General features: G+C 45.6%; 1 protein-coding gene across 1 annotated transcript in view; it reads left to right on the forward strand.

Annotated features, from left to right (window-relative positions):
• RANBP17 (RAN binding protein 17) overlaps positions 1-26,748 on the forward strand; it is a gene marked incomplete at its 5' end in the record, with an annotated part of 154,606 nt that extends 127,858 nt beyond the window's left edge. The window contains 4 exons of the mRNA XM_084268704.1: positions 2,152-2,318; positions 19,280-19,378; positions 22,658-22,785; positions 26,189-26,748. Of these exons, the coding sequence (XP_084124830.1) occupies positions 2,152-2,318; positions 19,280-19,378; positions 22,658-22,785; positions 26,189-26,285 (491 nt within the window). The 3' untranslated portion in view covers positions 26,286-26,748. The remainder of the gene's footprint in view (positions 1-2,151; positions 2,319-19,279; positions 19,379-22,657; positions 22,786-26,188) is intronic.
• Positions 26,749-27,447: the final 699 nt, after the last annotated feature.

Here is a 27,447-nt window from a genome sequence, read left to right on the forward strand (position 1 = left end):
CACCACGAACTGCATTTCTAGTTCCTGTGCAGGACTGTTTTAGCAGAGAACACAGCGAGTGCCAGATTCTGTGGTCTTGACTTCGGCAAGGCTCTTAAGGGTGAGCTCGGCTTTGTTCCAGCAACGTGTCTTAACATCCTGCCCTGTTGAATTCAGCCCTCAGAAGCCCCCTGGTCCAGGGAAGCCAGAGCAGAGATGCTCCAGCTCATATCCATGAGCTGCTAGGTCACTCTCAATGCCACCTGCTGCATCACCCGGTTGCTTCAGAAGATCAAGTCTTAGGAGACCATTTGTATCTCCTTTGCCTGTAAATGTTTCTTCTGTGTTTATTTTGAAACACTCTTAGCAAGATACAGGAAGTTTTTAGGTGGCGAAGGGTTAATTGTGTCAACACAGAGCTTAAGGAGTTAAACAGACACAGATCAAAATACTTCAGTGTCTGGAGGGATGTGTTTAAATGAACACTGCAAGGCTGGCAGGCCTCCAAATTAGCATAGTTTAAAGAATTCAAGGTACATTTAATTGGATCCTTCTAATCCCTTTTCCCTCAGAATGAGCGTTTTAACAGTTTAATTCCTTTTGCAACCCCCACACATCCCTTACTCCAGTGGCCCATCTAAAACAAATGCTGTGAACTCTAAAAACTGAAGTCAGTGGCAACTGGCTGGAGTCCTACATGGTGTGACTGACGGGGAAGCTGCAGAGGGTATCAGCTAGGGCCTGGCCTGACACCCAGCAGGATACAGCACTGTCCGGGCACCAGCGCTCCGGGTGTCATTGGTACAGCGAGGAGCCGGCACACATGGCTCAGGTCAGGGCCACAGTGCTGGTGCTGGGAGGCTGCACAGAGCCACTGCTCTGGGGGCCAAGGAGCATCTCGGGTGTCGGGCCAGAAGGAGATGGCAGCTGGGCAGGGGGAAGGGTGCACCACTGTTTTCAGGGGGAAGAGGTGAGGAGAGGAGCACGCATGAGAACCAAGGGCCCGTACGCTGCTGTCTGTTCTGCTGATGCACGCGAGCGAGCAGAATCTCGCAGCACTGTCCGGGCACCAGCGCTCCGGGTGTCATTGGTACAGCGAGGAGCCGGCACACATGGCTCAGGTCAGGGCCACAGTGCTGGTGCTGGGAGGCTGCACAGAGCCACTGCTCTGGGGGCCAAGGAGCATCTCGGGTGTCGGGCCAGAAGGAGATGGCAGCTGGGCAGGGGGAAGGGTGCACCACTGTTTTCAGGGGGAAGAGGTGAGGAGAGGAGCACGCATGAGAACCAAGGGCCCGTACGCTGCTGTCTGTTCTGCTGATGCACGCGAGCGAGCAGAATCCTCCTCGCAGCAGCCGCACAGCAGGCAACACCTAGCAACAAAATAACTTACATAAATCAGACAGACATATTTACTCTGCAAATAGGTTTAAGCTTTTAATCTTCCTTGCTTATAGAAACAGTAAGTAAAGATATGAAGTGGCTTTTGCCTCCGCTTTTCAACAGTCTCATCCTTCGCTGTCATGACTTTCAGTTTTGGGGACATTCCTGAAGCGTTTGTTAGGGACTGCTGTTGTGGTGCTGCCAGCCACCTTTAATGTGCTCCAGCCTCCTCAAGTCGTTAAGTTTGTTGAGCACTGTGACTGTGATGGCCCTCTTGGACCTTTAATTGCCCTTGTTCGTGTTGCCACCTGACACTGGATGTTAAATTATTTGGGGCAAAGAAACATGGTGAAATCCTACTTGAGCAAAGCCAGGACGACAGCTCGATGTGATTTACTCTTGCCTTCTCACTAAGCAGGGCAAACCAGAACTTTAGTTTCCAGAAATCCAGGGCCTTCTGAAAATGAAACTAAATACCAGTAAGATTTCCACCCTCATCCTGCGCTTCCCAGTACACAGAGGATGCAAGAGTGAATGAAGTTCACTGGAGTTCATGATTTTTAGTGCATGGAGTTCTCCAGTTGCTCAGAAAGCAGAGGTTTAATACCACTGTGTGTTAATAAAAGCAGTCTTCAAAGCTAGTCAACTCATGGATCAAAAATAGACTTGTCGATGTATCGATTAGCCTAATGTCAAAGAGATTATTAAAGTTGAGCTCTCAGAGTACTATAAAATGTCATTATTCATTACTCTTTTATGGAAACCATTTCAAAACTCTCATTTTTTACACAGATACAATTGTCTCCTCCAGCTGTTGCGCTAGTTTAGACTACATTGTCACCTACCTCTTCAGGCACCTCACCAAGGAAGGCAAGAAGACACTCAGGTGTAGAGACATCTCACCAGAGGGACAGCGATTGCTTCACTTCATGCAGCAGAACCCAGAAGTTCTACAGCAGGTGAATTCTCGGTCTTTTTTCTGGCGTATTGCTACTTTTCTATATTTTCCTGACTTTTTGTGGTCCCAAACTCAAGGGGAGCATTGGCTGTTTAGGAACAGGACAAACCTCCCTGTGCTGGTACGCAGCCCGGAGTGCTCTTGTGACAACCAAAGGTTGAGGCTATCTTTTGTCATACTGAACAGCGTAGATGCTGCATTTGGCTGTACAGGATCTGAAAAGTCAGTGTTTCATTTTTGCTTGTAAAAGGAGGTCTGTAAGATCGTCGATGCATCTGTAGATAAATGGGAAGGAAAGCTCTCTGAAGTACTTTAGGAGGAAGAACAACAAATTCTGGCATTGAACCACACATTTTGGTAATGAAATGTGTAAATTGAATGGCTGTATGCTCTTGAGCTTGAATATTTTATTTTGCAGTAGGTGACTCAGTGGGATTTTCTTCCTGTTAAAGGTAAATACAATAGAAATTAAATCTCTTGCTTCTGAAAAGGAAGTGGCTGCTGCATTGCTTAGGAGAGAGAGATTTCCCCTGCCCAGCTCTGGCCGGGCTCTCACAGCCCAAGTACATTACGGGGAGATCAGGATGCTCATAGCTACGTTTCTCCACATTTGCTCTGTGCCGCATTCCCTTAAAATCTCATTAAACTGCTTGAAAATGAGTATTTACAAGAATCTCTGGATTCCTAATGCGGTTGCAAAGATGCCGTTTCAGCAGAGGCGTTTCCCAGGCCAGGAGGCTTTTAGCGAAAACGGAAGTTATTACAAACTGCAAACGAGTAGTGTGGTCATCTTTGTGTTTCCCTGATAGGTATGCTGTCATTTGGAAAGAGCCTGGCATGCAGTCACCGCAGTTGCTGTTGTCACTTGTTTGCTGTTCTAGTTGAAAGTGAAGAGTAACTAATGGTAGCTAACACATTCCTGGCGGGAGAAGGCGAATTGTGAGAATATTAATGATGTTTATTATTGGCATCGTTACCAGAATATGATGAGTCCCTTGTCATGTTACAGGTTCTTATGTTTTATTTGCCTAATAGAAGAAGTTAGTGACAAAGTCAGCATGAGGGGGTGTCAGACGCTCTGTGTTGTACCATGCATGCAGTGATGTCAGTGTAAAGGACAGAACGGCAACCTGGGCTCAGGACTTCCTGCACTTGTGGCAATCTTGCTGTAATACTCTAGTTGTTAATATGCAGTAATCTTTCACTTCATGGCATATGACTAGGCGGTGATCCGTCTTTATTAACTTCAGATCTTGCGGAATACGTTATATTTATTTTGAATGCAGGCTTTCACATGCTCTTTTAAATATTAATGGCCGGTCTCCAGTAGTCAGCATAAATATGATTTGCATTAGCACTAGTCATATCATATTGAGTGCCTCTGATGTCAACTACTCAGTGTACTAATATCTGACATCATCTCCCGAGGTCACTGACAACTTTGACCTTTATTCTCATGCACAGTTTCTGTAGTCTCAGAAGCTCTTTTGAATTGATTTGAAATTTTGACTCTTCCCTTTATGAGGCAGTAAAATTGATAATTATTCAGATGGGAACTGAGCACTGAGTGAAAAATCAATTCCACCCGCTCTCTGCTGCGTATAAAATTACTTCTGAGTCTGCTGGACTGAACGGATGGCCAAGGTAAAAGCAGCAGGCAGAAATAGTAGAGAGGATTAGCTGGACGAAACTAATAGCCTAAAGGGATGGCTTTTGAGATGAGGGAGTGGGCCGGTTGGGGGTTATTATCAGCAATGATGGGACTCATTGATCATATGTTTACATCAGGTTTCCATTGGGTTATAAATCAGCCCTGAATAGAAGCGGAACCCAAGGCCTCGCGCTTTACCAGGGGGACGCTGTATTAGATTATTCTCACTTTCACACTCAGATGAAAAGTGAGACATTGATTATTCATCGGCTGGCCATTAAACACTGGGTTTATAGATGATTTGACTATCATGGAAGCTAATGAACAAGGTTGCTGCTTCATAACCAGCGGTTTCAGTTTCCAAGACATCTGTGTCGGTTAAGTAATGCGTAACCCTGTTAAAAGGAATGGGTTACAAATTGCTTGACAGTGCTGAAAAACTAGACCCTAATGACTAATTGTGCTTTGAGTTTGGAGAGGGCTGTCAGCTCTTCAGCCTGAACGGCTGCGGGAGCAGCAGCGCTTCCTTAGGAGTTAGGACGTTTCTTCCCAGTCGGGCTCAGCGAGCGGCCGGATCGTTAAGCCTCATTCCCAGCGGCGCGGGAGGGTGAGCCCGCCGCAGGTCGGGCCGCGGCCCGGGCGCTACCCTGGCTCCCCGGGCCCGGTTCCCTCCTCTAGACCCGCACGCCTCTCGGGGCTCTCCTCCGGCCGGTTCCCGGCGCCCTCCGCTGCCCGCCCTCCCGGTGCCGAGGCGAGAACGGCCGCCCCCTCCGCGGCGGCCAGGCGCCTCCGCTCGCGCAGCGCCCCCCGCCCGGCTCGGAGCTGCCGCGGGGCTTGAGGAGGGAGGGAGCGAGTGGCGGGCGGTAGGTGTTGGCGGTGGGACGGGCCCGGGGGAGCGGAGGGGGGCGGGCACTCGCGGGAGGAGCTGCCGAGCGCCCGGGAGGGCCGGGGGCTGCCCTGCGGGGGTCGGTAGCGGTGCCGCTGCCATTCTGCGCCTGCGGTCCTGCACCCGAGCGCGGATCCGTGCCCGGGGCTCGCATCTTCGTTGGCCTCGGGAGCGACGGAGTTGTGTAATTAAAACCTATTAATTCCTATTTGGTTTGCTTACATGTGTCCCACAGCAGTCCTGGCTTCTTAACGGGTGGATGCGCCGTGCAAGGGCAGGTGCGATGGGAAACACGGGCGTGAAGCAGGGTGTTGGTATTGCGCAGCGAGCGCCAGCACCCTCTCGCAGCGCAGCAGTGTGGCCGCGGCCCTGCTCCTTCCTGTGCCACCGGCGCTGTGCCCTTGGGCAAGCTGCTCAGTCCGAGAGCTTCTCTCCAGCCTGCCTCGTGACGGTGTCTTACAACTAAACTGAATTAACGCGTAAATAATTCCAGATACATGGATGGAAAGCGATGTTAAGTTTATTACATGCCGCTGTTGCTGTTACATTATGCTGCGTTATAAATAAGTTGAAAAGGCTCCTGCTTCTCTCTGCTGCTGTTCCAGGGTTGTCAGGTGAAGCTGGTGTTTGCTTCGCTTGATAAATTAAAGTGTAATTTTGGATTTTAAGACGCCACCTTTATCTTCCCTCAATGCTTATCTTGCTGAATTGTACGCAGTTCGATTTTGTGACGTTTTAGTACTATTCATGTTCACCCTTTCCAAAAATCAATTGGTTTTGTGGTATCTTCACCCCCAGTCCTGGCTAATGTTCCACAGAGCCTTGCGTGATAGGTAAAGAACTCTTGTTTGCATAGCCACCACTGAAATAGCTCCGTGCTGGATGTGGAAGAGACAAACGGTTGGTTGGTTGAACAGAAACAGGATTTTGGTGGCATTTCAGTGTTCACCTCCTTCCTTGGGCATTTCTTGGAGAGATACGTTAGATGTGGGGGTAACAAACAGGGGATGGTATCGTGTGGGGGTTACGTCCTGCGCATCACTTTCAGGAGGGTCACATGGAGAAGACAAGGAGGGTTCTCTGGGTGAGTTTGGATTAGATCTGCAAGGTGCCTGCGCTGACACACAGTGTGCAGCCAAAGCCATCTACTCCTTGCTGGCACGGGAGTGGCAGTGAGTGCTGCTCGGCCAGCCCAGAGCTGCCTTTGCAGCATGGCCAGTCGGGAACCAAAAGGCAAGTGCTTCTGGGCTGGTGATCAGACCAACTGGGCCAGCTGCTGGCAGCTCAGCTCTGCTTCTCAGCCTGGGTGCACCCATGGGTCTGTCAGACAGTTGGTTTAGGGCTGTGCCTGTGCTGAGCCCTTCTGAGGGTTTGGTGTTTCTGGGGGCAGCATGGGGGGTAGTGCTGCAGTAGGGAAGAAGCAGCAGGGATGTGGGAAGAAACAGCAGGGATGTGGGAAAAAACAGCAGGGATGTGGGAAGAAGCAGCAGGATGTGGGAAGAGCTGGAATTGAGCACTGTAGGGCAGTGTGGAGCATGCAGGCTGCAGAGGGATTTCAAGGAGAGGAGTGCTAGTGGGTAGAAGGTACTCAAATGAGTAAAAAATGCGGCTGATAGGGAGTGTGGTGGTGCTGAAAAAGGGAGCAAGGACGGGGTGGGCAGCACTACAGGAACAGGAAGGTGTCTGGCCTAACAAGAGTAGGGAAAACCTCTGTGGGCTGCTCACTGGAGCCGTGCACCAGTGGCTTTGGACTTCACCAAGTGACAAAGATGTGCTAAATGAAGCAGCACAGCAGCACTGCGTAGCAGATGTAAAAGAGAATAGTAGAGATGCCAGTTGAAATGAAAAATCAAGTGGTGTTGCTAAAATAAGAAGGTAGTATAAACCACTGCTTTTCCTTTTTTCCCTTTTATGTAGTAAAATCAGCGACGGTTTTGTGTTCCGGATAAACCTCAGTGCCATATACAGCTAGTGCAGAGTTATGCACAGTAATTGAAATAAAAACCCAGAGAGGAGATGTGTTTATAACGTGTGCTTCACAGGCCGTGCAGAAGCACTTTGTACAAGCACGTCACAAAAAGAAGTGCTGGCAGGTCATGCAGGACGCTGAGTCCCCGAGCTCCTTGAGCCGCACGTGCGAGCATACGCTTCGTTTCCAGAGCAGTTCTGACCCGCTGGTGCCGGTGCCCCTGCACTCAGAATGAACGTGTGTGCAGGATAGGGACCAGAGCGCTCGGCTTTTGCCAGCTTGAGCCTTGAATGGTTTGATACAGCAGTGAGAGGGATTTTCACTGGGACATCTGCTTTTCAGCCTCTTAGCACAATTTAAAAATGTTACCCAATACTATCATAACTTTCTTTATTAATTGAAAGGGATGGAGATGTACCAGCTGTAGCCCAAGCCAGCAGAGACTTGGGTGGCTAAGCAACAGCAAAGGCACCATATTGAGTGAGCCAAAATCTGGTCTCAAAGTCATTTATTTTAACCAGTGACAATACGTTTAGACTCTAGTGTTTCGATTTGATTGATGGTTTAATATCATATATAATTTTTTTAATGAGGGGAACCCATTTAAATATGTTAACATTTGCACTAGGAGTCTCCCATGTACATAACTGCATTTAATCATTACTCTGATTGTTTTTGTGGTTGTGTAATTTGTATCAGCAAAATAACCATGTCAGAGGCATCTTATCTTAATGAAAAATATGTCGACTTCTGTTTTATACATACCTCTTGCTGCACATGTAGAACGGTGGCAGCAGCAGCCTCCGTCTCCAGCATATTGCTAAACGTATAGCTCTCGCTATGTGAGTGCTGTCAATTAAGGAGTCAAAAAAAAATGAATGAGCTCAGTGTCTTTTCTAATTCTGCTTTGTTTAAAGCCTTGTTGTGATTCGTTGTCATGTGAATGGAGTAATTTAATTTTAAGACTTTTAATGTTAAAATACATCATCATTAGTGATGTATCTGAAGATTTCACGCTCTTAATAACGGTGCTAAATCAAATTGGGAAGCTCCTCTCCATCATCCAAGCTGCACTATAGTTGACACAAGGAGTTTTTGGGGCTGGAGAGAAGTTTAGTTCCGTGAAGTAACAAGTATTGTGCAGAATTCACGTCTGGAAACAAAACGCGGCGATGGGGCTGGCAGCACCGAGCGCTGGAGGTGTCAGTGTTGGATGTGCGCCCTGGGGCGAGGCAGCTGGTGTGTGTATGCTTTTGTTTATCCCTTACTGGGTTATGTAGCCTTTAGGCCAGCACATGAAACAATCGTTCCTACAGGGTCAGCTGCTGGTCAGAAGCAAAGTAAGAAAAGACTTTGCCTTAAAACGCGGCAGCCGTCATTTTGGTGCAGCTGGCACCTGCTACTGGTGCGCAGCGGGAGGGTTAGGGGTCAAGGAGGCAGTTGTTGTAAACTCAGTGATGGCTTAAAGGGACTTGTAGATTAATCTGCTTTATTAACTTCTGTATATTAGATAACTATTGCGCTGAATGACAGTCCGTCTTTCTGAATAAGTCCCTTCACCTCTTTCTCTTTTAAATTGGCTTTTGAGTAATGAATATTAAATAGAATACATTTCAGGGTAATTAAATGAAAACATTAGGATGATGTTGTTTTACAATCGTATCTGTAAGTTTCTTGTGTATTTATCTTGCGTTATTACTGTTCATGGCTTTTTGCTAGCAGAACAAAAAGCATAAATGTTTCAATTAAAGCAGAGGAACCGGCTGTATTTCTCAATAACCTCCTGTCCTCTGTGCTGCATAAATATTTTCAAAAAGCAAATAAGTTTAAGGGGAAGTATAAAAATGTTTTATTCCTTGTTTACTCGGTGCAGTGTAATACTTTACGCTATTTGGAGATGTTTGATTTCTGCTGGCCTCGGTCGTTTTATCTGAAATACTCGAGAGGGGCTGGTTTGGGGAAGGGCAAAAAAAAAAATTGCCGTTCCTTAGAATCTAACTAGCGATATGAATAGCACCAATAATTTTGTAAAGTTCACATTATAATTCAAAATCCAGTTAGAAGTGCTGCTTGCGGTCTGGAAAGAAAGCAATATCTTTACAAAATGGATTGGGAAAGGTAACAATCCATTCCGTGATCTGCTACTGGCAGGTTTGCCATGTGAGTGATGAAACTCGCTCTCGGTGAACAAACACCCTCCCTTTCCCCTGTTTAAAAGAAAAATAAAAATCAAATTTAAAATTCTAGAATAGCAGCGACTTGTGAGGATGCTTAATTGTGGATGGATGTGGTAACGGCGGTACGTCGAAGCCTATAGCGGATGGTGAGAGGATGCTTGTGGTGAGACCCGGTGCTCAATGAGGCAATTGCTGCAGCATTCGGCCCCGTCGGTGCTCGTTTGGACGTATGGGAAGGGATGTGTCCAGTAAAAAAGGCTCTTCCGTTGCGTAGAACTTTGTGATGACTGTCACACGCTGAATACTTTTCCCACTTAACCTCAGCAGATTTCCCATTTTCGGGACTCAAAAATCCATGTTTTTCCGAGGCTCACAGATTGCTGTCATCTGCATGGTCCTGAGAGGTACTTGTGTGCTCAGGGTGTCTTCTGGAGTCATGAGACCTGCAGACAAAGTTTGTTGGTTTTTTTTTTTTCCCTGGTGTTCACTTGTTTGGGAGGTTTGGGGTTTTTTTAACTGAAAAATTGAGATTCTTGTGTATTTCTGTGCCTCCAGGATCCTGTGCAGTTTAAAAACAAACCACATCTTTAAAAAAAAATCCCAATATCACAACAGATGGATGAGATTCAGCAAACCAGCTATTTTAGGTCAGCTTAGCTTTGTGTAGTTTAGGCTGGTTTGGTTTAACATCTTCCCAGTGCTGTGCTGGGAAGAGGCGGTGTAGCTCTTGGCAGAGCACCACACACAAAGACTGCCACACAACACGGGGCCTGACCACTGGGGATAACAGTGTTTCTGAATTCAGGTTTCGTTTCCCTTTAAAAAAAAAAAAAGACAAAAAGGAAATAAAAAAAATTAAAAATGAAGTGTGTGCAACCATTCTTTAAAATCTTTTTAGCGTGACAAGTAAAGTAATCTTCCATTGATACTTAAAAGTCCATCTGCAGAAATTCAGGGAGAATGGTAGAGAGACGCAATATCTATTGAAATGTTGAGTGTCAAACTGCCAGGGTAACGTATTTAGTATGAAATATAATATTCAGTGCATTTTGTTTTGATGACTGCATGAAAGAGCCTTGTGCTCTTATCCTTTGTTGTTGTTGTGAAAGATGATATTCACTAAGAAGTGTCGGTGACTATTCGGGACACAGTAGCAATATGCTTATTGCCATCTCCATCATCTGTCTTGTGTGTTATTTGCAATAGCTTTGGTTACAGCTCAGTTCATCAGGATAACAAAAATACTTTTAATTGTTCCACAGAAGAAATTAGAATCAATTTATGAACAGTTTGAAAATGAAGAGGCTTGGAATCTGTTAGGCAATTGGTAATTAATACTTGGATGAGGCTTTTTAAGTTCCGTCCTCGTGCTGTGCAGTGCTCCCGTAGAGCCGAGTAGGTCACTTGGCTTCAGTTCGAGCCGAGCCTCTGGGTTTCTTACCCCCTTGATTTCCTTCAAGGTGTGGTTTGAGAGCCCAGCCTGCCTCCCTGAGCCTGCTGACCACATCGGTTCTAAACTAAGGTAAATCTGGGTAAAATACTGATGCTGGTTTTAATTTTCTCTGTACTACTGGTTCCTGGGCGTGGGGGGTGCCTCTGGATCTGCTGCTGGCGGACATCCATGGAGTCTGAGCTTTGGGCTCAGCCTGCCTGCTGCCCCCAGCTGCCTTGGGGCAACGTCAGGGCTCTCCTAAGACATCTGTGAAGCCCTTAGTGCTGCTGTGAGCCCAGGGGTTATGTGAAGGATGTGAAGCTGGGCCGCACTTGAAGGTGAGTGCGAGTTTAAGCCCAGTTTAAGGGACTGCTCCTTGGGGTTTGCATCTCTGAGGGCTGCACTGAGCATGCTTCCACTCAGCATCGGTGTGAGCCTAGGTTGAATTCAGGGGTAGTTCCTTGGCCAAAGGATTTAGTGCTGATCGTATGCCCAGCCTTTCCCTCTGCATGCAGATTTTTCACCTTTCTGGAGGGTTTCTGTGGATTAAGTGTGAGATTAGCCGCAAATTGGTTTTAGACTATATGATTTTATTTTTCCAGTAATAGCATTTTCTGACCTTGTCTTCCCTCCCCACTTGACTGGCAGTTTGGAAGGCTTTCCTATAATTGAGATTTCAGAAAACTAACGATCCAGTGGGCAAGGATCCCAATTCCTATGCTGAAATCCTGGTGCGACATTGAAAATCCTCAGATGCTTTTGTGCACCAACTCCCATCACTTGATGCGAGGGAAGGCACGGGTGAATTTCTCAGGAGCTGGAGAAGAGGAAGGTGACTGCTCACATTTGAGGAATTTAAAGATGATGCACACACTGAAATCCTGGTGTCAGTCAACAGGAAGGCTGAAGGATTTGGACACAGGACTATTTACATTCCTGAAGGCAGACTCTTGCTGGAAGATGGTGGTGTAGGTGAAGCTGCCGTTCTCTCCTCCCAAGGGGGGTAAATAATCTCTCCCTTGTCATTTGGTCAGAGATGCTGGTACTAGACACCAACTTCATTCTGTGCCACCTCTCAGATAAGAGAGCTGGAGGTGCGAGAAATGGAGAGGTTCTCAGCATATGGACTGGAAAAATCTCTTAGAGATCTTCATCCAAGATAAAACTAACAGGGTTTGCAGAGACCTGAGCCAAGCTGCTTCGTCATGGACAGCTAAAAGCAGAGGGGAACGGGTATTAATTTTTTATAAGGTTTTTAAAGAGCACAGCCTCCTCCCACACTAAACCAGCCTGAAGTTTGTGTTACAAATTGTGGCAGGTTGTGTATCCCAGTTTGTCACAGTTCCTTCATCGTTAAAAGCAGCCGTAACGCTGTGTAGTTACGGCCACTTGTTAAGGAGCGGCTGCATCGAAAATAAACAGCTTTGGTTAATTTAGAATGACACTTTAGTATCTGTAACTGAAAAACTCTGAATGCTGCCAGCTAAAGAATGCAGATGAAGGGCTGATGTCACAATCTTAAATTATTCCAGCCTGAGGTAGAATAATTTGCTCTCTATCAGGGAGCACAGATGGATAAGCAAAAAGAAGCTGTGCAGATACAAGAGTTTGTAAACATCTGTCAGCTACATCAGATACCCAAATACAAAACCAACACTTGAGGCAGCCTATGAGTGTGTGACGCTTGACAGGGTTTACAGGAGATTCAGCACAGACAGGAGTGAGTCAACACACCCTGGAAGGTAATAATTAATGAAATGTATCCCCTCCTCCCTGCAGAAGGAGGAGGTATTTCATTCATATGGCACCTTCAGTGTTGCGGCAGTTAACCGTTCTGCTTCCAGGATTTAGCGTAGCCAACCCCAGACTGGGCAAAACACCTCCATCCCATGACACTTAACTGCTTTGCCATAGGTGAGTCCACAGCAGGCAGCTGGCATCTCTGCTCCATCCTTGATGGATGCCGGGAGCACCATCTCCCTTAGGATAGCGCCAGTTCTGACAGGCACCGCAGGACCTGAGGGGTACAGTCCTTCACATGGAAAAGCCAGACGCAATGGGATTTTGAGAAGAACATGTTCTGTCGTCTTAGAATATGTCCTCAAATTAGAGGGAAGATGCTACAATTACTGTCTGAAAACATGCCAGTGCAGGGCAGAACGTCTCGCTGCAAGCAGCTCGTGTGCAGGATGTTGCTGCTGCCTCCATTCCAGCTATGCGCCCATGCTCCACCACCCTCTCGACTGCCCAAAAGGACTGAAAGGCAGTTCCCTGCCAAAGGTGGGAGGTGATGAAAGCAACCCTTGAACCCTTGGCTTTGACACATCCACTTTGCGCTGCTGGCCTGTGCTACTGCGCTATTAGCGTGTGCGAGTTTATTTTACCAGTGAAAGAATGGGAGCAGCAGTGGATCTGGTGTCATGGATTGGATGAGCACATTGCAGGTGCCTGTCACTAGCATGAAGCTGTCATCCTACCTGCATCCTTCGGAGCCTGCGCCCATTTCTGTTGCAAAATCAGGTTTGATGTAAATTAGTGCAGTTGTACTTCGCTACTGCTGCTGGCTTGTGAATTGGAGCTACTTGAAGTGAAATCTCCTGTGCTTGTGGCCCTTTGGCCAGTCGTGTCCAGGGAAATAACAAGCTCCTCGGTCTCTGTAATGGCTCCTTTCCACATCTACAGCCAGCTTTTCCATCCCTCTGAGCACGGGAGGAAGGCTCTCCTGGCAGAACGTAACAGATCAAAAATCCTGGAAAGACCTGGACACTTAAATAGTACGTGCTAGTTCATGGGATGCAGTGTGTCACCAGGACACCTTATCCTGATGTTAGGGTTGGGGTTTGTCAGCAATTTGCCATTTATACCTCAGTTTTTCCACAAAAGGGAACAAACAGACCAGACCCAATTGAACTATTACAAGCGAAGACACAGGATTGGGTCCCTCACGGTTTCATTAAGTCTGGTTGTTCTTGCGGCTTCTTGGTGCTTCAGCTATTGAACCATGAAATTTTAGTTGCTAATGTACATTTGCATATATATATACATGTTGGAAGTTCATATGGATATGGTGCTGCCCCCATCAGCCACAGCACCAGCCCCTCCATGCTGCTTCTGCTCTGGGAAAACTTTGAAGTGGGACAAGATGCCTGAATGTTAAACTCTCACATACTGCAAAGCTCAACTAATTTGCTGTTTCTGGCAGCTAAATATTGTGTAGTTCAGGACCGACGGGCTGTTTCTTACCATCATAATAAAGCCTTTAGTTTTCTTATTTCATCTGGATATTTTAGCTTTGAATGTGGGAAATATCAATCTGAAAGTTAGTCTTTCTAGTAAAATAAATATTTTAAACCAACAGATTAAAATTTAAGGTATTTAATAATCTTGGAGCATTTAAATCTTCCTAATATTATTAGTAAATGATGATCCATTTATTGATATAGGAAGAATTGATGATGAAAGAACTGAGAACTCTGAAGGACATTTAAATTAGTAATCACAGGTCCTAAATTAAGAGCAGACTGTCTGTAGCTACAGCTGTAAAACCCTACTGAGTTTCATATGCTAAACAGTGAGAGTCTGAATCATCTTGGATCCGTGTGGAAAAAGGAGTGACCTTACCAGCCCGTGTTCTGTTAAAAGCTGCATGCATTCTTAGGCAAGTCTAACTCTTCCTTAAAGGAATGCATCCTGCTGCTGCCTCTGGGGTCAGCGTAACGTTCTTTTTGTTAAAAGGGGACAGATTGCAGCAAAATAAAATATTGTCCCATGGTATGGGAGGGAAAAGTGAGCTACAGAACCTGTGATGATACAAGTGTTCTCTATGGAGCAGCAAAGAAAAGCCTTTTAATGGAAGGGCAGCTTCTTCTCCAGCTCCCCTTAGAAAAAGTTTTCATAATGACAGTTATCTTGAACAACATTTTCCTCCTCCACCCAAGAAAGGAAGAGGCTCTGAAGGAGGAGAGGCTCTGAAGAATTAATTTATTGGAAGAACGGTTCTTTATTCTCGCTTGTTCTATCAATAGTTCCTTTTGTGAAGAACAAATGTGTCAGGAGAAACGTTATTGAACCAGATAAAGTGAGGCCTCTGTTTAAGGTAAGAGAACAGAGGCAAGGTTGCTGTTTTGAAGTAGAAAATAGATTATTCCTTTTTAATGTCTCTTTCCCCGCCTTGAGACCTTGTCTTGTGCCTGACTCAGCATGAGGACTTAAGTCTGCCGGATGCTGTGGGCAGCTGCCCTGGCCCTGGAGGGTCGTTCTCCTGGAAAAACCTTTCCATTCCTACCAACAGGGTATCTTCCACCCAGAAAACAATAATTCCCTATATTTGATCCACATTATTCTGTGCTTTGCTTGGCCATTGAGTTGCTTTGTGAGCTCCAATTAGATGATGAAGCTTTCAGCAAAGGTGGAGCACAGGAGGGGGTGTGCCATAGCATGGGTTTCTCTCCAACACCTGCACCCTAAATGCTTGTAGGTCTCTAGCAACAGCATGTCAAAGGTTGGGTGATGACTGGAAGGATCTAAGGAAGTTGAGGGAGGGCCCAGGCTCAGTCACCATCACTGTGTCTTTATCACAGGCTTTGTTCCTCAGTCAGCCCCTCTGTAAAATGCGATGGCAGTGCTGATGTACCTCAGTGGCATGCTTCAAAGCTTAACTGACATCTGGGAAATGTTCTGCCTCTGTCAGAAGAAGTGAAAGATAAGTGCAGCCGGTGCTGCTGACTGCTGGGCGCTCACTCACGTACCTGGGTCCACCCGATGGCCCGGGAGCAAGCAGGGCTGCTGGGGCAGCGGTGCTGGCCATGGAGCTGCGTTTGTCCCATCCTTTGTCAAGGTTATCAGGCAAGACAGCATCTTCAGACAATTGTGGTTAGCATTTCTGGACGTGTTGCCATCATAAGTACAAATTCATGTAAATTTCTGTCAGCAAATGAAATACAAAGACAGTGGCACATAATTTTAGAGTCTCCTTCAGAAGTGTGAAGAGTTTCAGTTCCTTCATGACCCAAACAACTCAGGAGAGCAACAAAAGTGGCCATAAATACAGAGCATGTCAGGTATCTAGAAATATTTTCCTGTGTGGGTTGAACGTTTCTACTGCTTACAACAGTCAGATCACTGATGGGTGTCAATGAGGTCTGAAGGATGTCACTTGTCAGCGTTTTGTAGGGAGGCAGGAGAAGGGAGAATGTGGTGAGATTCAGTGAGAGTCTGCACAGGAAGGAGTTAAAGTCTGGTTCATCACCAGTAAACGTGCTGTGTGCTCAGGCAAAGCTTCATTATAAAGTAGCATGAGCCCTGCGTAGCCGAGCACTGGTGCCCTGCGGATGGATGTGCGCAGGCTGCCTCCTCAGACAGAGGTCCTTTCTGGCAGCGGTGGGCTCCTGGCCGTCTCTCTTGCGTATCAGCAGCACTGCGAAACAAAGAAGGATCTGGAAAGCACACAGCTTGCTGTAGGCTCATGCAGAAGTGGTGCAGGGAGCCAGAGCTGCAGAGTAAAACACAGCAGCAGCTGTAATCATGATAAACATGGGGAGCAGGAAAAGGAAGTTTAAGGTTGTTAGTGTGGATTTGGGGCCCTTCATCTTGGTGGCATTAGGCTCAGTAGTTGCTGATTGTCTTCTGCCTGTGCAGTGATGCGCTCCTGAAATCCTCTAACAGATGTCTTGGTGGGATAGGTAGGTCTTCTCCCATTTTATGCATGCAGCTCTTAATGCCAAGCCATACACCTTGATTATTTTTTTATCATCTTTGCAAGAAAATGGGATGGCAAAGCCAGCACGGTAGGATTCTGAATTGTCCACCTCCGCAAGTCGTACCTTACCTTCACAAGAGATGTTAATCACTGTTCCAGAGAGCTCGTGGGCAGACGTTACAGCCTGGTACCAGAGCCCCAGCAGTTCCTTTCAACAGACAGCGTTGTATGAAAGCATTAGTGCCTGGCGGTCCTGTGACCATCTAGTTCAATGGAAGGGAATGGATTGACCTGTAAAGAAGACAGCATACACATGGCCAGGCCCGAGCCCCTGCTAACTCCTGACCGCAGTGGTGTTCTCTGTGCAGCTAGTGATTTCTAAAAGGGGAGAAGGACCTAAGGGTGTTGGGTGACTGCCAACTGAACAGGAGCCAGCAGTGTGCCCAGGTGGCCAAGAAGGCCAGCGGCATCCTGGCTTGTATCAGACACAGCGTGGCCAGCAGGCATAGGGCAGGGATTGTACCCCTGTACTGGGCATTGGTGAGGCCGCACCTTGAGTGCTGGGTTCAGTTTTGAGTCCCTCACTGTAAGACATCAAGGTCCTGGAGTGTGTCCAGAGAAGGGCAACCAGGCTGGGGAAGGGGCTGGAGAGCAGCAAGCCTTCCAAGGAGCGGCTGAGGGAGCTGGGGGTATTCAACCTAGAGAAGAGGAGACTGAGGGGAGACCTTATCATTGCCTATGATGACCTGACAGGAGGGTGCAGAGAGGTCTCTTCAGCCAGGGGACAGGAGATGTGACAAGGGGGATGGGCTCAAGCTGCTCCAGGGCAGGGTCAGATCAGGCATTAGGAAAAAATTCTTCCCCAAAAGGGTTCTCAGGCCCTGGAACAGGCTGCCCAGGGAGGGGCTGAATCACTGACCCTGGGTGTGTTTAACAGATGGTGGGTGAAATGAGGTGCCCAGGATATGGCTTAGTAGAGGATGGGAACGGTTGGAGTTGATGATCTCAAAAGTCTTTTCCAACCTTGTGATTCTGTGATTCCCTGTGTGGCTATTGATTTCTAAAAGGGGTCTCTTTGCTAATCTTTAGGGTCAGAAGTGGAGTTAAACATGTTTGACAGGAGGGTCTCATCAGAGAAAAAGCTCAGAAGCGTGATGGAGGCCTTTGCTGTTTGTGTCCTGCTGGGACATAAAGATAATGGTTATTGTGATGTGGATTGCTTTGTACTGACTTTGGTGTTATGAACTGTAATGTTCATCAAGCTCCTTGCTTAGTTCAGTAACTTCTGTACTACTTATGCACAGAGTCAAATCAGCATTTCACTGGGGAATTTTGGACATTTTCATCATCTACCAGATTCAGGCCAAAAACTTGACTAAAATACTGGCTTTGCAGTTCATTTGCAATTTCATAGCAATTCTGGGCTGGAGACCTTCAAAATATCCTCTGGGGTTTGAAGAGGTCGTCTCTGAGCTTGCCCTTTTCAGAGGAAGCGTCACATTGGAAGTCTTCTACGTGGGTAGTGCTTTTGGTAGGAAATAGGGGTGTGTTGGTCCTAGAACTCTGACTAAATCACTGCTTGAGGGAGTTTGGTTTATTCCTTAAAGAACTGCTTCTGTCGTGGCAGCTGGCTTTGTTGCAAGCTATGGAGATGAAAACCTGGAGATGAATTAATTATAAGAAGTCATCTTTATTGTTCATGTTTGGAAAACAAGCCCTGGTGCAGATGTTTTGAATAGTTTGCAGTAGTTTCCAGAGCAGTATAAAGCTGGTTTTGCCCTATGAGTAGCAAAAAGTAGTTTGCCTGATACATAAACTGCCGAGTCGGGTGAAGAATTGGCCTTTCTCATGCCAGACTGTGTGTTCCTAACCTGAAAGCTCAAATAATTTGTGGATATCTCTGTTCCAGGTGATTTGTAGTGCTAGGATTCATCTTTTTCATTTAGTGAAACATGCTGTTTGACTTCGCCTTGGTCAGTTATTACAGGCTAGTTTGCAGTGTGGCAGCTCTCTGGAGACCCTGCTCACAGCTACTCATTGGCCTAGGAGAAAGGATTTAATGATTTTCTACTTCCTCTACGTTTGGTTTTAGGGTGTAGATATTTTATAAATGTGAGTCAAACTATTTACTGGTGACATTTTACAAATTTTCACTCTCTTTAATCTCTGAGTAATGTTTTTAGGTTTGTCTGTGTTGTGGCCTTTGGCATTTCGGCCTAACCTATCTCAAGGATATCTCGGAGCGGTTTATCTTTAAATGGATTCTATAGTTATTTTGTAATTTCTTTTTACTAAAATTGTGCTGATCCCTAAAACAAGCCCTGCCCTTCCTCATTAGAGACAGCAGAGGTGTAAAAGCACAGCAAGGCCAGGCGAGGCCTCAGAGGGACAATGCTCCCTGCGGCATTAGCTGCAGGCCGCGCTTACGTGGCAGCCAGCGAGCAGAGTGGAGTGTGCTGCTTCTGCTTGGGTGCTGCTAGAACTTAATTGTACGAGCTGATAGATCTCAGCGCTTTATAAAGTTGATGAAGTGGCTTCGTCCCTGCTGGAGAGCTCTGTAAAGTCAGTCACAGAAGCACAATAAAATGTCTAAAATCAGAGGCTGGAGTTGTAACTGTGATGGAAATGGTGTAGATTTATAGGCTGCTTGCTGTAAGCAGGATTGCCTTCATCGAAACAGGGCGTGCTCCCTCCAGATGCCTTGCGGTGTCAATACACGCAGAGAGGTGGCAGTGAGAAAGCCAGAATCTTGAGGAGCAGCTAGGGATTAATCTGAAACTAATGCGGATCACTGGTCGCACAGGTATTGCTGTCCTAGAAGCAGTGTGACAGCAGGGCAGATCCCTGTAGTAAAGTCCAAACCTGTACCTTAAATTAACTCTCAGTCTCAATTCATACTTGTTTTCACCTCAACTTTTTCTTTGGAGCCCAGCTTTGACATCTGTTTTCTTTTAACTTTCTTCACTGGGTCGTTTTGGTCATGGAAGTACTTGTTTGGAAGAATGACTTCTGTAATACCACACTCATATATGACATCTCAGTGATTTCAGTGTGGTTAGTAAAGGTTTCACTGATTTTTCCTTCTCACCACATCTCACAGTACAACAACAGTATCCATACTCATGTAAACTGTCTGACTTCTCTTTCAGATGATGTCAATCCTAATGAACACCATCATTTTTGAAGACTGCAGAAACCAATGGTCTGTGTCAAGACCGCTGCTCGGACTGATACTTCTCAATGAGAAAGTGAGTAAAGAAATTCCACCAATTCGCTCTTGGGCTGCCCAAATAGTTGAAATAATTACTTCAACCTGCCTATTGCCCTCCCAGATCCCTGTCTCGTTCCTTGGGACCTCGCTCCCTACGCTCACGTTAGGAGTTGGGGGAACAGGTCAGCTCATGTACTGTAAACATATTTCACAGATGACCTCGCAGAGGTTGAGCAGCTTCATTTTGATGAAAAATCCTCTCAAAGCTTTACCCCAACTTTCATGCCCAACCTTAGATAATGCAAGGATAGAATTAAGCTTTATTTAATAAATTTTAGATCTTTGCTTTTCCAGAATTAAGCCGGAGGAGAAGTTAGGCAAGTTCATCTTGGCTTTTAGATAGAAATATGAAACAAGAATGCTGTGGAAATGACATCAGAAAAAAATTGCTTCCTAGAAAAGTAGTTAACCAATTTCTTTTTCTGAAAGGTTTCACAGGAGCAGCTAGCTGTGGGGGGTATTAGCTGGGCGCTTACACTTAAGTACTGGCATTGATTGCAATTTGGATCGTGTGCATCTGTGGAGGGTTCCCTAAACCAGGAAACACTCTGCAATTTGCCCTTTCAGTAAGATCTGAAACTATGAATTTGGATATACCCATCATGTTTCCCAGGTGACTTAATAGAGACAATATTGTGTGAAATGGAAACCATCTGAGTAAATGAATGCAAGTTGATCTAAATGTGTGCATTTTTTGTGTGGCGAGGCATTGTTCCTGAGATGGTGACCTGTTGTATTTGCCATACTTCAGAGCTGGCTCTAACTTTATTCTGAATTGCTTTATCTCTTGGGCAGTCACAAGCCTCAGTGTATTACTGCTTTGGAGAATGAATTGTCTATACAATAAGAGGGTGCTGGAAAAAAATAAGACACTAAGATTAGCAGCAACCGCATACATTAAAATTCAAACTGAAATCCCAGCTATGGAAGGAAACTAATAGAAGAAGAAAATATATCAAGGAGAGAAGCGCTGTCTCATCATTCACCTGTGCTGAAGGATCCAATTTTAGCCATATCCAATAGCACTGTCATTCATCTTCTTGGTGTGTTATTGTGATTTAAATCCAAGCTCTATAAGAGAGAGCAGTTCTTTTAAAATGATTGAGAGGGAATAAGGGCAAATTCAGTGTTTAGGAAAACTTTATGACATCACAATATTATACTTTACAGATGGAAGCAATATTTCCTACTTTGGAAGGAAAACTAATCATTTTCTATCTGCTCTGAGTCACTGCATCATTATAAAAGTGGGAAATAAGTAGTTTTGTGCATTCCCAATCTTGTTCAAGACGACACTTTTGTTTATATAATGCTCCTGATTTATAGCGTGTAAGTATTAGCCTGACTACATATTAATTATGTGGTTTTGATGCTTCAGTATAAGAAGAAATTAAATATTTCACTTGAAGATAAAACCATGGAGCTGTAAATCATAAGGAATAAATTTGTGACTGGCAGAATATTCTTTTTACTGAAATTAGACTAGTTCTAATGATTATGTGTTTTGCTTAGCAGACACGGATGTGTACCGGCACCTTTACTTAGGAACAAGTCTTATATTTCTTTTGGAAGGGTGGAGAAGGGGAAATAAGATTTACAATATTTGTATTGCCCCTTTTGCATCAAGGTTATTTACTTTGTGTTCGGAAAAAGTGGGTCACGTACTTACATATGGCTGTAAAAATCATCTTTTCTTGGCTCATTTCAGCACACCGCTGGTTTATTTATTGGAATTGAGCTCCTTTATTTCAGGTAGAGTCTCTGTCTCTACAGTTCCTGAGATAGCAAGCACACATTTACCATGTTTTACTGCTGCTTCCCCTTTTCTTTTGTTTAATGAGATCTTTGCCCATAACTCATCTCAAAGGGAGGACAATCAGGTTCATTAGGGGACTCAGAAAAACTAGAACTGGTAGAGGTAATTGTGCCAAAATGGGAACCGTGCTCAGAGTCCTCCCGAAAACAGCACTAAACCTTTTGAGACAGCAGCAGTTTTGCCTGAAAATGGGATGGGTGCACATGGCTCTTGGCATTGTTCCCATACTGAAGTGCAGCAGCAAGTTTGATTTACATCTCAGGGGCGAGGGGTTGGTGGAAAAACCCCTCTGTATCCTGATAAGGTGGTATCCGTGTCTCCCCCTCACCGTTGTCCTTCAACCAGAGAACCCAGGCGTTGGAGTGCACAGGCCAAAGTGATCCCATCACAGAGAAGCCCCAGAAACCACAGGGCACAGAGCAGCTCCATCAGATTGCAAAAGCAATGCCATGGGACACTGCCCTCGTTAGAGAAGGGCAGAGACATCGTTAAGAGATGGCCAGAGATGTTGTGCCTCATTTTTTGCTTTTGAGGGTGCTGTTAACGCTTCCTGCTGTGGGTTGGCTGAGGTTGTTGGTGGAATGCCTCTTGTCTAAAACCAATTGGCAGATGCCAGACAAGATCCCAGGGTTGTGGCCTTCTCTACATAGAGCTCTGCATTTGTCTCCTTGAGATGGTTTCTGGGAATGGGCTTGGGGTAGGCAGGATTTCATCTTTCATGCCAGTTCCTAAGTTCTGAGTTCCAAAGGAGCTGGGGACCCAGCTATTTGATGAGCTGCTGCCTTCACGCCCAGTTCCGCTGCAGCAGTCAGCAAAGATGGGTAAGACAGGTTGTCTCTGGTTTGAGAGGAGCTGGACTGCGGGCAGGTTGTTTGCCCAGCAGACATTAAAGCAAACACTTCTATAATCCTCTTCAGTTGTCAGGGCTTAGCGTTGGTGTCACAGTTCCTTTTTGTTATCTCAGATACAACAGGGCTGTAATTTCGATGGAGAAGATGCATGTTGGATTTGATATTTGTTTAAGGTTTAAACCTGTTACAGGTTTTTAAAAGTCTGGCAACCAAATGACAGTTGTTCTCCTCTTAATAATTATGTGTATTGGTGCCTGGGCCATGAGACTTTGACTGACACAGAAAATATAATAAAGACTAAACAGGGTTATGTGACTTGGCTGTAGGAGCCAGGCAGCAGATAACACTAGCTGTTCCATATTTCTAGGCTAAACTAAACCAAAATTTCCCTAAAGTGAGAAAAAAAATGTATTTTAACTACTCTATAGATCTGCCAGAATATAAAGGCAGATCTATCTATATATCTATATCTATCTATATATCTATATCTATATCTATCTATGTATCTATATCTATCTATCTATATAAAGTTACTCTGAGTTTAAATTTTCCAACCTCACTTTTAATATTCTTTGCCTTGCTGCCATAGTACTTCGGTGAACTGAGGGCAACCTTGATAGCCAGCCAGCCTGACAACAAGCATGAAGTCCTCAACCAGTGCTTCAGGAATCTCATGGAAGGAGTCGAGCAAAACCTTTTGGTAAAGAACAGAGACAGGTACGTTCATAACAAGTAAGATGAAAGAATAAAAGATGAATGGAAACTTCAACTCGGGAAAAAAATACAGTGTAGGAAGTGTGCCAGGTAGCCTTAAACTGCAGTTCTTGGGAACAGAATTTGGCCCAGTTAGAGCCTGAACATCTGATAATGATGTATTTTCCTGCTTAGAAAAGTATTTCCTAATTTAATCCCAAAATCAGGGATTGTCAGGCTGCAAATACTTGTTTTTCACTTGGGAAAAACCACCTCATTTCAGCAGGTGAGTCTCTGAGCTTCCTTTTTCCAACCTTAAACCCCTCTGAAAACACACTTGCTTCAGCCTCCAGCGATGCTCCTGCTCTGGCAGAGCCTGGTCTTGCTGTTGTTGGTGTCAAGCAACTGTTAGTGAAACGCCAGAACGAGCAGGGATGCAGCAGGGCCACTTACACGGCCTGGATAAACGAGGCAAGGATTTTGTTTTAACATGAATGAGGAATCCCCCCAGCTCTGCCCTCATCTGACATGCAGAGCTGAAGCCTTCACAGAAGTGGGGAATTTGCCTGCATTTAGTGTTCACGCTGACGTCTTGTTACTGGGTAGCTGCGTTTTCTCTTCCATGTGCATTACTCAACTGAAGCAAACATTGGAAATGCAGAGATGCGATCCAGGTCCAGACTGCAGAACTCTGGAAAGCTTGAAACAGGCTGGAAGGGGGCTTGGGGAGAAGTGATGGCTAAAACTGTTCAGTGATTTTATTTCTCAGACTACTTCAGTCTTTGTTGGTGTAAGAACTGGGATGAACTTGTTTAATTTGTAAATAGTTTTGTGTTTAATTATGGACTCTACAATTTCATTTTGTTTTCCTGTTGCATTCTGGTACTGAAGGTGTAAGTTCCGTATGGCCTGACTCTGGGTGATGGGCAGAGAGGGGAATTTGGAAGTAAAGTCAGAGAAAAGCAGAGGTCACATCCACAGCACCAATCAAACAGATAGACTTTCTGTGTGACTTGTGTTAGGAGTTGACAGAAAACATTGGGAAAAGGCTGTAGGACCTAGTTTGGAAATGCCAAGGGGATTCATTTGGCTCAACAGTCCTTCAGGATTTAAAAGAAGAATGCAAAAAATTAGGGGAAACTTGGTCTTGTAACTAGATGGTTTCTTATATCTATTTGTATTTTTATATCATTCCATATCTGTGTTTCTTAAAGGCAAGACATCCTGCAGGTAACAGTTTTCTGAGAAGAATGTACCCTGCTGTGCATTTCTCTGAGCTGCCTTACTTATTCCGAGAGCTAGGGACCTGAAGGGTGGGAGGTGATGGATGGATGGATGGATGGATGGATGGATGGATGGATGGATGGATGGATGGATGGATGGTCGGTCCAGCCCAGGCAGGAGGGGTGGGGAATGGGCAGCGAGGGGAGCCCAGCGGGCGCTGGCCCTGTTCATAGCATGGCCAGAGGTTTCCAGCACTTGGGCTGCCAGCAAATGGCAGGTTTGGCAAATGCTTGATTCAGGTGTCTGGGGATGTAAAGGGGATTTTCATGATGAAGCGCTGCAGGGTGCTCTCAGATGGGCAGTGCCAGAGCTGGGTGGGTGCAGGTACAAGGGAGTAGGGATAATTCAGTCCAATGAGCAGCTCATCCATCTCAGTAGCATCCACCTGTCTAACTTGGGAAGACTTTAATCCATCGCTTCCCACCGAGCAGCCTGAGTTGGTACAATGGCTTTCCTGGTTTCAGCTCTGGCTTTATAACCCCTCTCATTTATTCCATGGACCAGGAGGCTTTTTCAACTGTCACTGATTAAAATTGAGCAGAAATCAATTTCCATTAGTAAGGAAATAAGCACAAACATTAAAAAAAAAAAGTCTGACTGGAATAAAGAAGAAACTCATAACTGCATCCTGCGTTTCCCCACACAGCAAGCCCCAGCTCGCCGCACCGCTGCTCGGCATACCCATAAAGTGCCGTGCAGCGGAGGCAGGCAGGAAGGATTATTACCCCTGGTCCTGCAGAGAGACCTTTGCTGAGCTCCCAGCAGTTTTGCAAGCACCTGTCCGCACAGTCCTTTGCAGGAAGGAGCCCTAAGGAGCCGTTCTTGGGGAAACTTTTATTAGCTTTGCTATAGCGAGCCTGCGAAGTCTTGACGCAATCAAAGCAAAGAGCGTTGAGGCAACAAAGAAAAGAAATTCGAAAGCACAGGGTGGGATCTCTGTTCCTGGCATGTAAGGTCATTTTTAGGGGGTTTGTGGGTTGGTTGGGGGTTTTTAACACATACATGAGATGTGATAAATGGCAGTTAAACTCTTTGTTTTGGGCAAGGATAGATCAAGGGAGTACAAAATAATGGAATCATAGAATGTGTTGGGTTGGAAGGGACCTTGGAAGGTTATCTAGTCCAACCCTCCTCCAGTCAGCAGGGACATCTTCACTAGGTCAGGTTGCTCAGAGCCCCATCAAGCCTGGCCTTGAATGTCTCTAGGGATGGGGCCTGCTCCACCTCTCTGGGAAACCTGTGCCAGTGATGCACCACCCTCACATTGAAGAACTTTTTCCTTATACCCAACCTAAATCTCCCCTTGTTGAGTTTAAAACCATGACCCCTCGTCCTATCGCTCCATGCCCTCGGGAACAGTTCTTCCCCAGCTTTCTTACAAGCACCTTTCAGGTACTGGAAGGCTGCTATAAGGTCACCCCAGAGCCTTCTCTTCTCCAGGCTGAAAAAGCCCAACTCTCTCAGATTGGCTTCATAGGAGAGGTGCTCCAGCCCTTGCATCATTTTTGTGGCCTCCTCTGGATGTGGTCCAACAGGCAGAATCTGCTGGCCATGCTTCTGTGATGCAGCCCAGGATGAGCAGATCAGGTTTGGGCTGCCACAGAAGTCAGAGTTGTCTTCTGTGTCAGGCATGATGCCACCAGATGGACTTGACATTCCACAGCTGCTGGTAGGGAACTGTTGGGGAATATTTTTGTGGATTTGATGTGTGCCAGATGGATGTGTCACCTTCACTGAGAGACAGGTGAACTCTGGCACCTCTGGCACCACGCCTGAGGGAGGAAGGTAGGTCTGCCAGGGCTGGGCCTTGGTGGCCATCAGGATGTGTCCCAGAGAGCACTTTGCCAGAGTTCGGGAGCAAGGACACATTTTGAGGCACACAAGATGGTAAGTTTTCTTGTGGCATTTGTTTCCCAGCTGACTTTTGAAATGCTTCACGCTGTTGGTGGGCTGTGTTCATAATGCTGCCCAAATGTGCTGCTGTAGAACTTCAAGGGCTCCTAGGGACTCGGTCTGTGAGATGTCCTCTGGTTTTCTTTCCATTTAAAATTTACATTATAGTTTGTTCTTTTGCTGATTCTTGAAATACATCTCTGGGAATGGGGTCTCCTTTAACCAAAGATCTGGTTTTCCTCCTGCCCAGGTTCACTCAGAATATGTCAGTCTTCCGAAGAGACATGGCAGAAGCTCTGCGCAGCGAAGGGGCCTTGGATCCCGGCACTTTAGATATGATGAGTTGACAGTGACTTTGGAAACAGAGCACCAACTAATAAACAAACTCAGAAAGTTTTGGGACTCTCTTTTATTGCTAGATAGATTTTTGACCCTTGTGAAAAACTATTTTTGTAAGACGTCTTCTGCCTTTTTATATCTCTGGCCTCGATGGAAGGATTTATAACCATGAAAGCGATGGAAAAGCCGCCTTAGTTTGAAGGATGTTTTCAGCCTTTCTTATCAGAATTTATTATCCTGTTATTTTCTCTTTAAGAAGCGGTGTAGAAGCAGTACTTAACCAAAGAACAAAATAAATATGCATTCCTTCTCAACTTGTATCAGCTAATGAATCTCCGTTCTACACGTAACAGTAAATCATATCTCCTCAGTTTAAAGCTGAGCTCGCTCGGAGGTCAGGTTTGGTTGAAAATGAGATGAAAGCCAGTACAAATGTTATATGACATCTTTTTGAAATAATAAAATTGCTATTTTTCTACAAAACGTTACATATTTCTTTTCAGCACTGTCGGTTAATGACAACGTGGACAGCAAAGACTGGAAATGAGCGGCTTAGGCTGTAAGTATAGCAGAAAATTGAGGAGATGATGGAGCAAGACTTAAAGAAGTACTGATGACACAAGTGTGTGTTTTCCAGGTCTTTGGAAATTAGGAAAAAGGAAAAAACCAAATACCCAGAAGAAAAAAAAGTTGTTAAAAGGACAAAACCCACCCTTTGCTATGAAGAAGTAAGCAGGTAGTCACGGGGCAGCACAGCTCATAGTTAAGCAGCATTGTGGCACAATGAATGTGCCTGAAAGCAAATTCAGCAGATTTGGCCTCACTTCTCAGAGCTGGTATAGAGTTTAGTGTGTACCAGCCCAAAATCCCTCCTCGGGCCCAAAGCTCACGCGTGGTTTTGTGGGGAACAGTTGGTGTCATTCTGCAGTGGGCAGGAGGCACCGCGTGGGCTGAGGAAATCGCAAATGAATTGAGATCTAACGACAGGTAAAGCGAAGCAGTGTGCCGGTTAGGTTAGGATGTTGAAAAGCTGCTATGTGCAATTACAGACTATCAGGATCAGGTTGGAATCAGGTTGGGTTTGGGGGTTTTATAGAAGTAATTGGTTTCGTGTGTTTTTCATGCTTGCTTAGACCTGTGTGTTCAGTCATATTTCACCGCTGTTTGGAG

Source organism: Gallinula chloropus (genome assembly GCF_964237585.1).
Source record: "Gallinula chloropus genome assembly, chromosome: 10".
Classification (NCBI taxonomy): domain Eukaryota; kingdom Metazoa; phylum Chordata; class Aves; order Gruiformes; family Rallidae; genus Gallinula; species Gallinula chloropus.